We start from the raw sequence: 13,664 nt of genomic DNA on the forward strand, positions 1-13,664 counted from the left end.
ATGTTGAAAATATTAAATATTATTGAAGAAAAAAAAACACAATTAGATTGAAATAATTCAACACAGCATTTATTTTATTAATCGAATTCTAGTATCTAAATCAGTCATTAAAATGAGATACAATGAATATTAAGTACTGAGTGTACTACTACAAATAGAATCACAAGTGTTTTTCACGAGTCGGCATTGCAAATTAATCTTATTGCGCGACAATATAACCCCCTTATTGTGGTCACCGCTAATTGCACATCTAATGTAGGTATCTTCTAACCTACTCAGTGATGTCGGACGTTTCTAGTTCTAACTGCCAACAGCAACCATAGTATCGTAATTGTCAAACTATGTTACACTCACATGATATCAACCCGCTGATTTTCACACCGAACCTTTTTTTTATTGCCCTTGTAGGCAGACTAGCATACGGCCCGACTGATGGTGAGTGGTCACCGTCGCCCATAGACTTCAGCAATACCAAGGGCAGAGTTTAACCGCTGCCTACCGTTTATACCTATAATTATACCTATCTTCACAGTGGGTCGCTTTTTTCATTCAAAGATAAATGCACTAGTGAAAGAACTGCCATCGATTTGACTGGCCATTGCTATTAAATCTCTCCCTCTTAGCTAAGTCGGTGCTCGCCAACCCTGGTGAAGTTAAAAACGCCTCCGTGCCACCAAAAATCCCTTCATCCCAAAAAAACAAGTAAAACAATGATGAAATTAATTCAAAACCTTCACTCTGAATTTGCTATTCTTTTTAGGTGGTCTGTTTTCTTGGTTCTTTTTGGATTCTTTCTTTATCTTTCTGGCTCGCCACATTTTGCATTCATCGGCGCACTTGGTAGTTATGATACTCCTAAAATAATAGAAACATAAATATATAAGCTATTAGAGAATTATTGGTACTGTGTTGTTTATGAATAAGATAAAAATAAACTTGGTTTTTTTATTTGCTTAGATGGGTGGACGAGCTCACAGCCCACCTGGTCGTACGTGGGTATTGGAGCCTATAGACATCTACAACGTAAATGCTCCACCCACCTTGAGATATAAGTTCTAAGGTCTCAATATAGTTACGGCTGCCCCACTGCCCCCCCCCCCCCTCCTTCAAATCGAAACGCATTACTGCTTCACGGCAGAAATAGGCAAGGTGGTGGTACCTACCGTGGCGGTACCTACCTACCGTGCGGACTCACAAGAGGTCCTACCACCAGTAATTACACAAATTATAATTTTTGCGGGTTTGATTTTTATTACACGATGTTATTCCTTCACCGTGGAAGTCAATCGTGAACATTTGTTAAATACGTATTTCATTAGAAAAATTGGTACCCGCCTGCGGGTTTCGAACACCGGTGCATCGCTACATACGAATGCACCGGACGTCTTATCCTTTAGGCCACGAAGACCTACATCGTTTTTTGTCTCTAAATCACATAGAAAAAACCTTACCGGACTAGATTTTCTTTCACATTAAACCGCTCGATTATCTCCGCGATAACATCCGCGATTATTTTCTGATCCAGACATAGTTTAGGTGGCTTATTGAGGAATGCTGGTGACCGTTTGCCCGTAAGAGAGTGAGTAGCCAAAACCCTAGAACAAAAACACAGTTAAGTTTTGTTTTAAACAATACATCAAATCAGTAAAAACGAACTGTCTACCTTCTAGGAAACACTGCCAACAATAAAGTACGGGTCGCTTTCGTGTAAGACGACCAGTTAATTTTTTTGAACTGGTCCATGTGTATTAAAGTTTTTCCACTACCTATGGGTGCCTGTAAAAAGTTTTGGTTGTTAAATTAATGTGAATTATAATGAAAATAATAACTATAACAATAATAGGGAGTAAATCACGCGTGGTCATCCGACCCCAATTTAATGTTCCCTGTTCAAATTCAAATTCAAATTCAAAATCATTTATTTCAACTTAGATGTCAGTATGACACACTTGTTGAATGTCAAAATACAAATAACAATGTTAACTCTACCACCGGTTCCAAAAAAAGCCACAGTCCTGAGAAGAACCGGCGAAACAAACTCAGCGGGCTTTTTTTTTGTTTTTTCTCAAATATTTTCTTTTTTTTAAATAAATAAAAATATTTACAATAAAAGAAAAAAACAAGTCAAAAAATACAATTAAAAAAATAATAATAATAATGAAAAATGAAAAAGGAGCGAGCGCCTCATTCCCACGTAGTGCCATCTAGTAAATAATCCTTAACTTTATAATATGCCTTGTTGCACAAACGTTCCTTAACAGTTTTCTTAAATCTACGAACAGGTAGTAATTGAACGTTTAGTGGGATCTTGTTGAAAAGCTGTACACCCAGCCCCCTAAAAGAGTTGCTTATTTTCTTAATTCGAGCCGCCGGCAACGCAAGCCTATGTTTGTTCCTAGTGTTCACATTGTGCAAATCGCAGACTCTGGGGAATTCTTCAATGTTTTTACGCACGTACAATAAATTTTCAAAAATGTATTGGGACGCTAAAGTTAGAATTTTGATTTCCTTAAACTTGTCCCTCAAGGATTCTCTCGGGTGCATATTATAAATAGCACGAATAGCCCTCTTCTGCAGGATGAAAATCGTTTCGACATCGGCAGCATTGCCCCATAGCAAAATGCCATAGGACATAACACTATGAAAATAACTAAAATAAACCAGGCGTGCCGTATCTTCATTAGTATACGTTCGTATTTTTTTTACCGCAAACGCTGCAGAACTAAGTCTACTCGCTAACTTGCATATGTGAGGACCCCACTGCAGCTTGGAATCAACTGTTATACCAAGAAAAACTGTCGAATCCACAAGCTCCAGTGTCTCTCCACTTACAGTAATATTAGTGTCTACTTGTCTAACATTAGGTGTGGTAAATTTTATACATTTTGTTTTTTTGTTATATAATAACAGACTATTAACACTAAACCAATGTACCACGCGCGAGATAGCATCATTCACATCGTCATAATCTTCCAAATGTCGTTTAATTTTAAACAATAATGATGTATCATCAGCGAATAATACGACCTCGTGACGGGTTTCAATAAACAGGTAAATCATTGATATATACAAGAAATAGGAAGGGACCCAATATGGAACCCTGAGGAACACCCATATTAAGTAAGACACCGGAAGATCTCGTTCCTTTAACGTCTACCTTTTGGATTCTTCCGGATAAATAAGATTTAATAAGTTCTAATGAAACGTCCCTAATACCATAATGGTGTAATTTCCTCAACAATGTATTATGCTCAACACAATCAAAAGCTTTAGATAAGTCGCAGAAAACCCCAAGGGCATTATGCGACTCTTCCCAAGCCTGAAAAATATTTTTAATGAGATCTACACCTGCATCAATAGTTGACCGACCTCTAGTGAATCCATATTGTTTGTTATGAAGCAGGTTATTGGAATTGAAGTGGTTCAAAAGTTGTTCCAAAATATGTTTTTCAAAAATTTTACTCAATGTACCTACATGTACTGAAATGGGCCTAAAGTTAGAGGGGTCAAAAGTACTACCAGATTTAAATAAAGGTATTATTTTACTATATTTCATTAGATCAGGAAACACACCACCATCAATACAGTCATTAAATATTGTAGTAAGGTAAGGTGCGATTATATCAATAATGGATTTTATAACCTTAATTGAAATTCCCCATAAATCACCAGTTTTCTTAATATTAATGAGCTTGAAATTATCAATTATATCCTTTATATAAATATTTGTGAACTTAAAGTTAACACTGCATTTATCAACATGATCTTGCAGTAATGATTCGGCGACGGTAGGAGATGAAATTAAAGATTTTGTAGTAGAAGCTGGGATATCAGCAAAGAAGTGCTCAAAGGCACTGGCCACTTCTTGATGAGGAGTGTGTTATTGGTACCAGAGACTGACAAACGTACATAAATATGTTTAACACTAAACATATCATAAGAGATGAAATTAATGACCCATTTTGAAACTTTGCATTGAAAATGCACGTATCATTTTATTGCTTTGGACCATTTAACTTCATGAATTTTTCTTACCAATCAATCTACAGTTATTATAGTTTTTTTTGTTTAGTTTTTTTTCTATTTTTTATTGCACAGATGGGTGGACGAGCTCACAGCCCACCTGGTATTAAGTGGTCACTGGAGCCCATAGACATCTACGACGTAAATGCGCCACCCACCTTGAGATATAAGTTCTAAGGTCTCAGTATAGTTACAACGGCTGCCCCACTCTTCAAACCGAAAAGCATTACTGCTTCACGGCAGAAATAGGCAGGGTGGTGGTACCTACCCGCGCGGACTTACAAGAGGTCCTACCACCAGTTGGTATGATTAGTGTTAAGGTATACATTTGTAGATAATAAACACCCAGACAAAGAGCAAACAAACATGTTCATCAAACATATGTTTGCCCGATATGGGAATCGAACCCACGACCCTCCGAGCAACAGTCAGGGCTGTAACTACTGCACCGCCGAGTCAGTCAAAATTCAATTGAGTCAAATTAAATTTTATAATCGTATTAGCCGTACTCGCCCGCTTCGCTGCGTATTTAAAATTAACATTATTATTTGTTGTCATTATTATTAGGGAGTCCAACACTCATATAAATATTAGCCTATCCATTATGTACCTGTATTTTCTACATGGATACCAAGTTTCAAATCAATCGGATGCATGGTTCAGTAGTTATAACGGAACATCCGTAAAAACCACTGTAGATTTATATATTAGTATAGAATTAGATACATATATAATTTAAAAGGTTATATTTATTTAACTTTCTTTTACCCATTCCGTTTTATCTTCTTTTTTTTCTTTTTTCGTTACTTGGGTGGCATCATTCGTTTCATTAGTTTTATCTAGGACATTCAAAGCACTGTCATGTTTGTTGGTAATTAGAACGATGTCGTCAGAACGATCTGATTCGTCGTTCATATTATGCTCGCTCTCTATATCTTCTTCGTTGGTCTGTTCAAATTCTACTGTCGGCGGTATAATAGGTGGTGGAATAAATTCTTGACGATACCTATGTTCTGGGGCGGTTTCACATTTAACTCTTTCGAATGATCTAAAAAGTTCCCTGAACCATTCGTGGAAGTTAAGAGTGGTATCACTGTCCATACTTATTCTCTTCGGTGCTGTGGTAATTTGTAGGTACGGCTCCGTTTTTTGGGCGCGCAACGATTGTAGAAAATTTGCTATAGTTATTTCATCATAACCGGTTTTAACTGGGTCATTATTATTTGTCGGCTTCGTTACGACCTCACTAACTTTATTTGAAGGCGTCACTGTTTTCTTGCTGGTTCGCTTGTTAGTGTATTGCCGTAAATATTTATCCAACCGAGCTTTTCTGGCTTCCTGGATAAAGAATAGAAAACGTTTATTACAAAAACAAATCTAATTGGTTTAGGTATACAAAAATTGCATTCATGCTTCGTAGGTATTTATAGAAATTGTATAAATTATATACGGTGCTATAAAGTCAGATAGGTAATTTTTGTTAACACAACTGTGTATGAAAAATTAATTTTTTTAATAGTTATTAGTGATACAAGAGAAATGTTTGCTTTTACTGATGAAGTTTGTTGTTCATTTTATTTCTACAGCCTAGCAGAACTTTAAAAAAATTATATAATAAGATGTTGAATTTTCCAACGATTCTCCTGAAAAATTACGTAATTTGCATAAGTGACGTTATTGCACCGTATGTGCGATATTATTTTAATATTGTTCATATTTATATTGATTTTTCAATCGATAACTACACCTGATGGTAGTGTGAAGGAATATTTAATTTTGTATTTCATGTTTTCCATGTATGTTTATGTTGGTGTACAATAAAGCATACTCTATTATATCGCGGGTTAAAGGATATTTTGTTTAAGCGACATTTCGCTTAATAAGCGATATTTATCTTTGTAATCAAAGGTCCGTTTCATTTGGTATTAGTATCAGTAATCAGATGTTTATAACAGAACATAAATTAAGTTTACCCCATTTAAATAGCGGAAGAAGCTTTTTTTGTTACGATATTTTTCTCAAATTTGTAAATGGTTCTCTTGTAAATTTGCAAAATGTTGCTTAAACTAAATGGCCTTTCACCTCTCGATACTTTTACCGAGTCGCTTGTTCTCTTGATGTCGCAACAATTTGATTCGTACCAGTAACCACTGAGTGCATCCACAATGCTTTTCCAGAATACTATTAACTGATTCAATGTTGTTCCGGACAACTTTATCATGTTGTTCAACCGAGGTTTAAAAAAATCCATCCGGGAAGCAGCGGCTCGGTTATGCTAATATTTATGAGCGACGTTAACCACTTATCACCAGCACTTATCACGGCCATATGCTCATCTGCCATTTGTGGGAATTAAAAAACTCAACTATTAAGACGTGGTATTTTAGCTTTTCGCTTCATAGATGACAACAGTTATTAGTAATGCATCGAGGAATATGGACGTCCATGATGACCTGGAGCTTGACTCAATCAGTAAGTATATACAGTCGGGACAAATCAAATCAAATAACTTTGAGAACGCGGCACGACACGAAAACCCTCTTCAAGTCGTGACCGCCGGAAACTACACACCCGATCTTCTGCACCGAATGGGAAACAGTCGACGTCGCCCTAAACATGTCATTACGAATCCTCCCAATCCATTAATCTGCCTAGGCAAACCTAGCCAAACCTAGAAAACTAAACCATAGACACAGCCCACTGAGTTTTTGAGCCGGATCTTCTCAGTGGGTCGCGTTTCCGATCCGATGATAGATTCTGCGAAGCACTGCTTTTGCTAGGGCCAGTGTTAGCAACACCTTTTGGTTTGAGCCCCGAGACCTCACAGGTAACGCTGATATAGCCTCTCAAGGCTATCAGCACAGGTAGGAAAAAACAAAAAAGTAATGCGAACCCTTTCCGAATCTGTAGATATGTCTCGTTCACTCGGCACCCACGAGGAAGAGCTCGATGAGAAGTCTTGGGGGTCTTCCTCCTTTTTATTACTAGGACCGGCCTCGTCCATTTCCTTCAAACGAGCATCCAATGACTCGCGTTCATCTGATGATTTATTACGAACATTTAAAAATTATATTGGCAAATGATAGATGTGACAGAGCTTGGGTTTTTATTAATTGCGGATACATTAAAATCTGGCTCCTGTTCATACAAATATAGGTACAATAGGATAATATTATACTAAAATCAGAGAACATTAAGCACTAATCACTATACCGACTCAAGAATGTCAAACTAGATTATTTTTTTATTGCTTAGATGGGTGGACGAGCTCACAGCCCACCTAGTGTTAAGTGGTCACCGGAGTGGTCACCGGTCACCCATAGACATATACAACGTAAAATGCCGCCACCTACCTTGAGACATGAGTTGTAAGATCTCAGTTTTGACAGTACAACGGCTGCCCCGCCCTTCAAACCGAAACGCATTACTGCTCCACGGCAGAAATAGGCAGGATGGTGGTACCTACCCGTGCGGACTCACAAGACGACCTACCACCAATAAAATATGCTCTGAATAACTTTGAAGGTTTCACAAAATGTGAAAGTATACTTTTTCACCTACTATCCACATTCCACAACAAGAAAAAGGATACTGACAATCTTTTTTCCAAGAACTCGCGGCTTAATTAATGCATCTCCTATCTAACTCGAGATAATGATATCAGGTCCGAGTTTCAATTGATTTCATCATCAGATGTTCTCCCTGATGTAATCGAGAATAACCATCCATCTGGTGCCATTATCTATATTTTTTTCTATTATATGGGTGGACGAGCTCACGTCCCACCTGGTTAAGTGGTTATCGAGGCTCATAGATATCAACAACGCAATTGACTCCGCTTTACAGTACAACAGTTGTCCCACCCTTCAGACCGAAATGCATTACTGCTTCACGATAGAAATAGGCAGGGTGGTGGTACCTACCCCTGCAGCCTCAGAACACCACCTACCACCAGTAGCTACGAAAGTTATAAAGTCGTTGTCGTGGTCATCATCATTATCATCGTCATCATCATCATCATCAAGAGTCCACAGTTGTCCACTGCTGGACATAGGCCTCTCCCAATCCACACCACTGAGCCCGGTCTACGGCTCTCTTCATCCACTTCTTGCCGGCCACCGTTTGGAGGTCATCGCATCGCCTAGCCAGAGGGCGTCCCATTGTCGTGGTCAACATTTTGTTAAATATTTCATTAGAAAAATTAGTACCTGCCTGAGGGATTCGAACATCGGCACAGTCGCACGATACAAATGCGCCGGCCGTCTTATCCTTTAGACCACGACGAGTATTCAAAATAAGGAAGTTGTGTTGTTTAATACGACAAAAATCAATTATAGTAAACAGGGCGTTCTGATTTGCAATGTGGAACATCCATTCTACAATACAATTGAGATTTCGGATGGCTGTATGACTTCTTCGTGGTAGAATTAGACCGGACTGTTGTATGAGCGGATTAACAATACGTCATGCCATCAGTAATTAAGTACCCTTAGTAGCTTTTTACGATAACTACGGGAAGGGATAGGATGGTTCTGTACTAGACAGCAGACTGCTATTTATGATATCTATGGGCTTTGTAACCAACATCAGGTTAGCCGAGAATTCTTCCGTCCAATATTTGCAATAAAAGTATATGTATATCAGTTTTTTTCGGCCTACCTATGCCGATAGCCTTGATTATACCAGCTTCACCGAACGTGGATATATGAGTCGTCTATTATCAAAGGTGGCAATCTGTGCATTTGGACAATAAAATGTTATTGATATGTCAATACAGATTGATTTGAATATAATCGTCTCCTTCAAAGAATACGTTTCAAAACCTGCATTAAATAAAGGTTAATACTTAACCTGTTATTTATCTAAGATGTCGTTCAGAAGAGTTTTGTGACTGCCAATGGAATACAAAGTCAATAATTCGTTTTTCTGATTTACCAATAATTGTCTAAAAGTCACATTGCCGGCTTTGATAATAGTCGACTCATATATCAGACTATTATGGTAAACTATTTAAATATGATAACGTGCTACAAGTCAATGAACAAATCAGGAACAAATTAATTATGGACTAGCTGCCGTCTATTGGCTGTTTTGAATCGGTTTGATTCTCGCTCACAGACTTCCCTACGTTCTATTGGTCAGCTATGTTTGATAACAACACTATTGTGTTCCCGCGCTAAAACACCACGTTTCGGTGTTTTCGGCAAACGCATATTCGTAACTCGATTTACATAAAATTCAAAAAGTAAAAACGCAACTTTTCAACGCATTTCAAAGAATACCGTTTAAATAAAAGATCAGTAAAGATTCATCTGACACTAATTTAGAATAAGCGCGCAAAATTAAATCTCTTCACAAACAAAATGACATCTGCCTAAATTACCGAATATACTGCATTTGAAAACCGACTCTATTGCTATAACTCACAGGTTATTTTAACATATTTTGATACGCACAACTGATATCAAAGCTTTCTTGTGATAGTTCCATAGATTGATATTAGAATTGGCATTGTAACTGAATGTGAAATTTAACGTATTAGATTCAAGTATTAAAATCGAGTGTTTGGATCAAGAATGCCTAATAGAAACTGTTACTCCTATCATACTATGGCCACTGTTGATAACAGCTTAATGAACCAAACAAAAGCACTTTTATGTATAATCGTTTAACAAAAATTGCAAATTAATAAAAATGAAGATAAGTACAGTGGGTAGACAGTAATAAAATTTAATTAAAAATAATTTAATACCGAAAACAAATTGAATAAAATTACATTACGAATTACCAACATTTAGTGCAGTGATGTTTATTGAGTAATTTAAATCTTTTAATTAGAGCTTACTTGCACGTTCCATGAGCTTTCCTTTCTGCGGCTCGCCTTTCCTATTCGCCGTTATCAGAACGCCGACCTTCAATTCTTGAACATTCGGTTCCAACACAGATTTGATATAAATGACATCGCGACCACCGGCACTCCACTCCACGAGAAGCCAATTTTCATTTGTATTAGCCGACATCGCAAATACGAATTAACTAGGCCAGCGCAAGTAGCGTACTGCATCTACTACATAAGAATTAGACAGAGGGTCTATTAGATTACATTGCTTGAGGACTCAGGTAGAAGTTCCATTGCGGCGCACCCTTACTTGTTATTACCGTCCCCCGCCCTTTGGAGCACGAACAATAACGATTTCGCCAACGGTTCGTGTAGACAAAAAACTGAACCTTTTTTGCGATCGACTTACTACAAAGTTTCTGAGCATAGATTTATATTCTTATTGTTATGAGATTGAAAACGTTTTCTGAGTTATAAAACCATTAAGCGTTCGGTTTGTCTCACGGTTAATGGTGTACGTGACATTTTCAATTTAGAAATTCGAAGCGAACACAGTGAAAACTCATTCCAATTCTGAACTTATATATTAATTGAACTATTCAAATTGTACGTCCAACTAGAATTTATATTCTGCTATTCTACACTGCAGTATATATTTACGTGTTGATGGCTAATATGAGCATTTTTTAATTAAAAATGTTGACCCGAGACTGATAGGTATCCTGATTTCCATATTTTTTTAAAACGATTGGACAACTGAGAATTCAAACATGATAAATTTGACAATATTAAACTCCATCTAATTGGACTGCATATTTGATTAATTCTAAACCTAATTCCATCAATGAATTTCTCGTAACACACATTTAATTTTACTAACCTGATTATCTGAGTATGCTTATTGAAGCATAATATGTAATTAGAATATTTGGAATGAAGTATTTATTTATTTATAATGCAATTGATTGAATTTTTTCATTGATGTAGAATGTGCTAAGGATACGGGATTTAGCATAACGGTGTTGAGCAAAAATGAAGCTAAAATTAAATTAAGTACAAAGCAAATTCGGTTGCGCACCTTCAAACATATGGTCGAAGTCTCGTCCGAACGTAGCTGGAATAGCCGTCTGCGAATAGGCAGGGAAAAAAATATGGTCGAAGTATTAAAAACAACAACATATCAGTCGAAACGCAGATTCTTGAGTTAATTATACTGCCAACGACAACGAGACTAAAATCTGTTCAAAAATATTAAAACTTTAAATGTGTCTTTTTTTTCCCACCTATGCTGATAGCCTTGAGAGGCTATTTCAGCTTCACCCTAACGTGTGTAGGTGAGCTCACGGGGCTCAAACCGGAGTGTTGTGCTTGTGCCGGTGCTTGTGGTGCCTAAAAGCACCGTTAATGGATAGGGAGGATCCGTAATGACGTGCTTTGGGCGACGTCGACTGTTTACCGTTCGGTCTACAGGATCGCGTATGTAGTTTCCAGCGGCCACGACAAGAGGGTTCTCATGTCGTGCCGCCTTCTCGAAATGGTGCAATGATGCTGACTATAGATACTTACTGACACAGTCGAGCTCCAGGTCATCTTGGAGATCCACGTTCCTCAGGAACCATGGTGCTCCGACGGCTATCCTGCAGAATCGGGATTGAATAACCTGAAGGGGCTTCAAGTTGGTGCGGGCCGCGTGAGCGAACACTTCGCTTGCATACGTCATGACGGGGCGTATGCAAGTTTTGTAGAGAGTTACCTTATTACGGAGGGACAGTTTGCTTCGCTTGCAAAGCATAGGGTACAGATGTCCTAATGTGTGGTAACGGTGTGAATGTTTCTAATTTCATGCGAGACAAAGAGCACATTTCATAATATAGCCATACCACACATACCACGCATTCGCCATACAAATTCTATACCAAATGAATATCTCTGAATTAATTAAAATTTAGGTATCATACGTGGTTTCTGTAATAAACGTGCCGTTTAGGTAGTTTGGCGTGACAGCGAGACAGCATCCAGTTTGAGCTATTATAGCTTGAGCTACCACTGTTTACCGAGAGATTTCTAACTTTAAATTATTGACGCTCATGTTCGCTATATGTTTCGAGACTGGGTTTTCATTGAAAGTTAAATCAGTGTTTCTATTAAGAACCTCCATGCCGAAGATGATGACGCCGCATTAAGCACGATACAAATAAAGTAATTCAAGTTTTTATTTATTGCATAAGGTGAACTGACTCTTGGTCCACAAATAAATAAATGGTCGCCGGAGCAACAATCGGCGTCCTCCATCTTAGAACTTAACATCTAATCGATAGCACATTACTGCTTCGCGGTAAAAATAAGCAGGGTTATGATGCTAGCCTATTAATATGCAAGTGAAGAATTTAGATTTTCATTACAATATAGACCATAACGACTTCATAACGTTTAACCGTAAACACAGTATATTAATGTCACAAACCCCGTGGAGATTTAGCCTATTTATGGCATTTTGGAGGTAATGTCTAACGGAAGATCTTCCATCCAGCGGGTGAAATTACTCAGTAGACCGACAGTCCGATATGAATTAATTGAATCAAACAATCGTATATTGATCCCTAGGTACATAAAGGACCTCTTCAATTACAATGTTTAGTTTTATTTAATTTTGATAAAAACATTATTGATCGTGAATGCGTAGGTAAATAATTATTATAAGAATTATACAAACTGCTTTGATTTAAACCGCTTTTATACAAACTAAGGAACCCATGCTATCACTCTACAGGTTTAGTTTTTCTGCTATCTATTGTTAAGTTACAGATGAACGAAACTTAAATCAGAGAGAGAGTTTGCGTAAATTCGTAAATGTGTGAGAGAGATAGTAACTAGTAGTATGTCATACCAAAATGAATCCTAGTGCTATGGCTATAAAAATGTAACAAGGCCTTACCTCTTCGTTTCACAGAGTAATTATGAACTCTTTCGATTTCACGAATCATTAGCTTGAGATTACTGGCTACGGTAAGCCCAAACGGAAAGGTACCACTATTTCACCTATTTCCGCTTGAACTTTTCATGCACTCTGGTTTGAAAGGTGGAACAGACGTTATAAAATTTACACAAAGATTTCATTCAAGTGGGTACTGGTATTAACCGTGGTGTTATGTGGTCTCTGAAAAGTAGTCTTAATACCAGGTGAGTTTAATTCCTAGAGATCATTTACCTAAATATAACAAAAAAAATAGAAAAGAACCAGTCCAGAAGTTGGAATAGCCCCTTAGCCTCTACCAACGATTAGGTAATACAATATCGCGCCAAAAACTATTAGTCTCAAAAACAAAAAAATATTGTTTTAATTACTTTATTATAAACTTATTTTAAAGAATAGCTACTTAAAAAGTACTATTGATTGTTGACGTAGTAAAGATCTGACCTATTTAACTTTAATGTCTCCTTTTCTTGATTTTGCCCTTATTCCACTGTGTAGAGTCGGGGTAATACATCTTTTTTTTCCATTTGGGCTTATATCATTTTTGAACTTACACATTTCTCTCGGATATTTTCTATTACATAGTCCATCCAAATATTTATAGGACGCTTCCTTCTTCCTTCTCACTTTACCATTTAAAAATGCACTTAAGCTATGAACAGCTTATTCTTTAAGTTTTTCAGATCATCTTATCTACATCAAATCTCATTAAAAAAAGTTTGCATAACATAATACATACAACATAATAAAAATTGAATTGGAAAATGAATTGTTGAAAATGAACATAAGTTTTCGTCTTCGTTTAAAAGGTGGTTATGCTGTGCAGGT

At 37.1% G+C, this 13,664-nt stretch overlaps 1 protein-coding gene across 2 annotated transcripts; it reads right to left on the reverse strand.

Annotated features, from left to right (window-relative positions):
• Positions 1-45: 45 nt before the first annotated feature.
• On the reverse strand, positions 46-11,019 carry LOC114244148 (uncharacterized). Of its 2 annotated transcripts, XM_089740087.1 has the most exons (7): positions 10,941-11,019; positions 9,869-10,090; positions 6,917-7,062; positions 4,792-5,361; positions 1,664-1,776; positions 1,452-1,595; positions 46-855 (listed from the first exon to the last, which is right to left on the reverse strand). In XM_089740087.1, exons 2-7 carry the CDS (start codon positions 10,041-10,043, stop codon positions 720-722), a joined length of 1,284 nt encoding a protein of 427 aa, XP_089596213.1. In that variant the 5' UTR covers positions 10,044-10,090; positions 10,941-11,019; the 3' UTR covers positions 46-719. The 2 variants fall into 2 exon arrangements, with proteins under 2 accessions (XP_089596213.1, XP_028031669.2); XM_028175868.2 differs by lacking the exon at positions 10,941-11,019 and having other exon boundaries at positions 9,869-10,540.
• Positions 11,020-13,664: the final 2,645 nt, after the last annotated feature.

Source organism: Bombyx mandarina, chromosome 03 (genome assembly GCF_030267445.1).
Source record: "Bombyx mandarina strain Sakado chromosome 03, ASM3026744v2".
Taxonomy (NCBI): Eukaryota; Metazoa; Arthropoda; class Insecta; order Lepidoptera; family Bombycidae; genus Bombyx; species Bombyx mandarina.

Coding starts and splice junctions, on each gene's coding strand:
- LOC114244148 (XM_089740087.1), bottom strand. CDS start 10,043: ATGTCGGCTAATACAAATGAAAATTGGCTTCTCGTGGAGTGGAGTGCC. Junction 7,063..9,868: donor AAAGCTCATGGAACGTGCAA/GTAAGCTCTAAT, acceptor ATAAATCATCAG/ATGAACGCGAGTCATTGGAT. Junction 1,596..1,663: donor TTGGCAGTGTTTCCTAGAAG/GTAGACAGTTCG, acceptor TTTTTGTTCTAG/GGTTTTGGCTACTCACTCTC.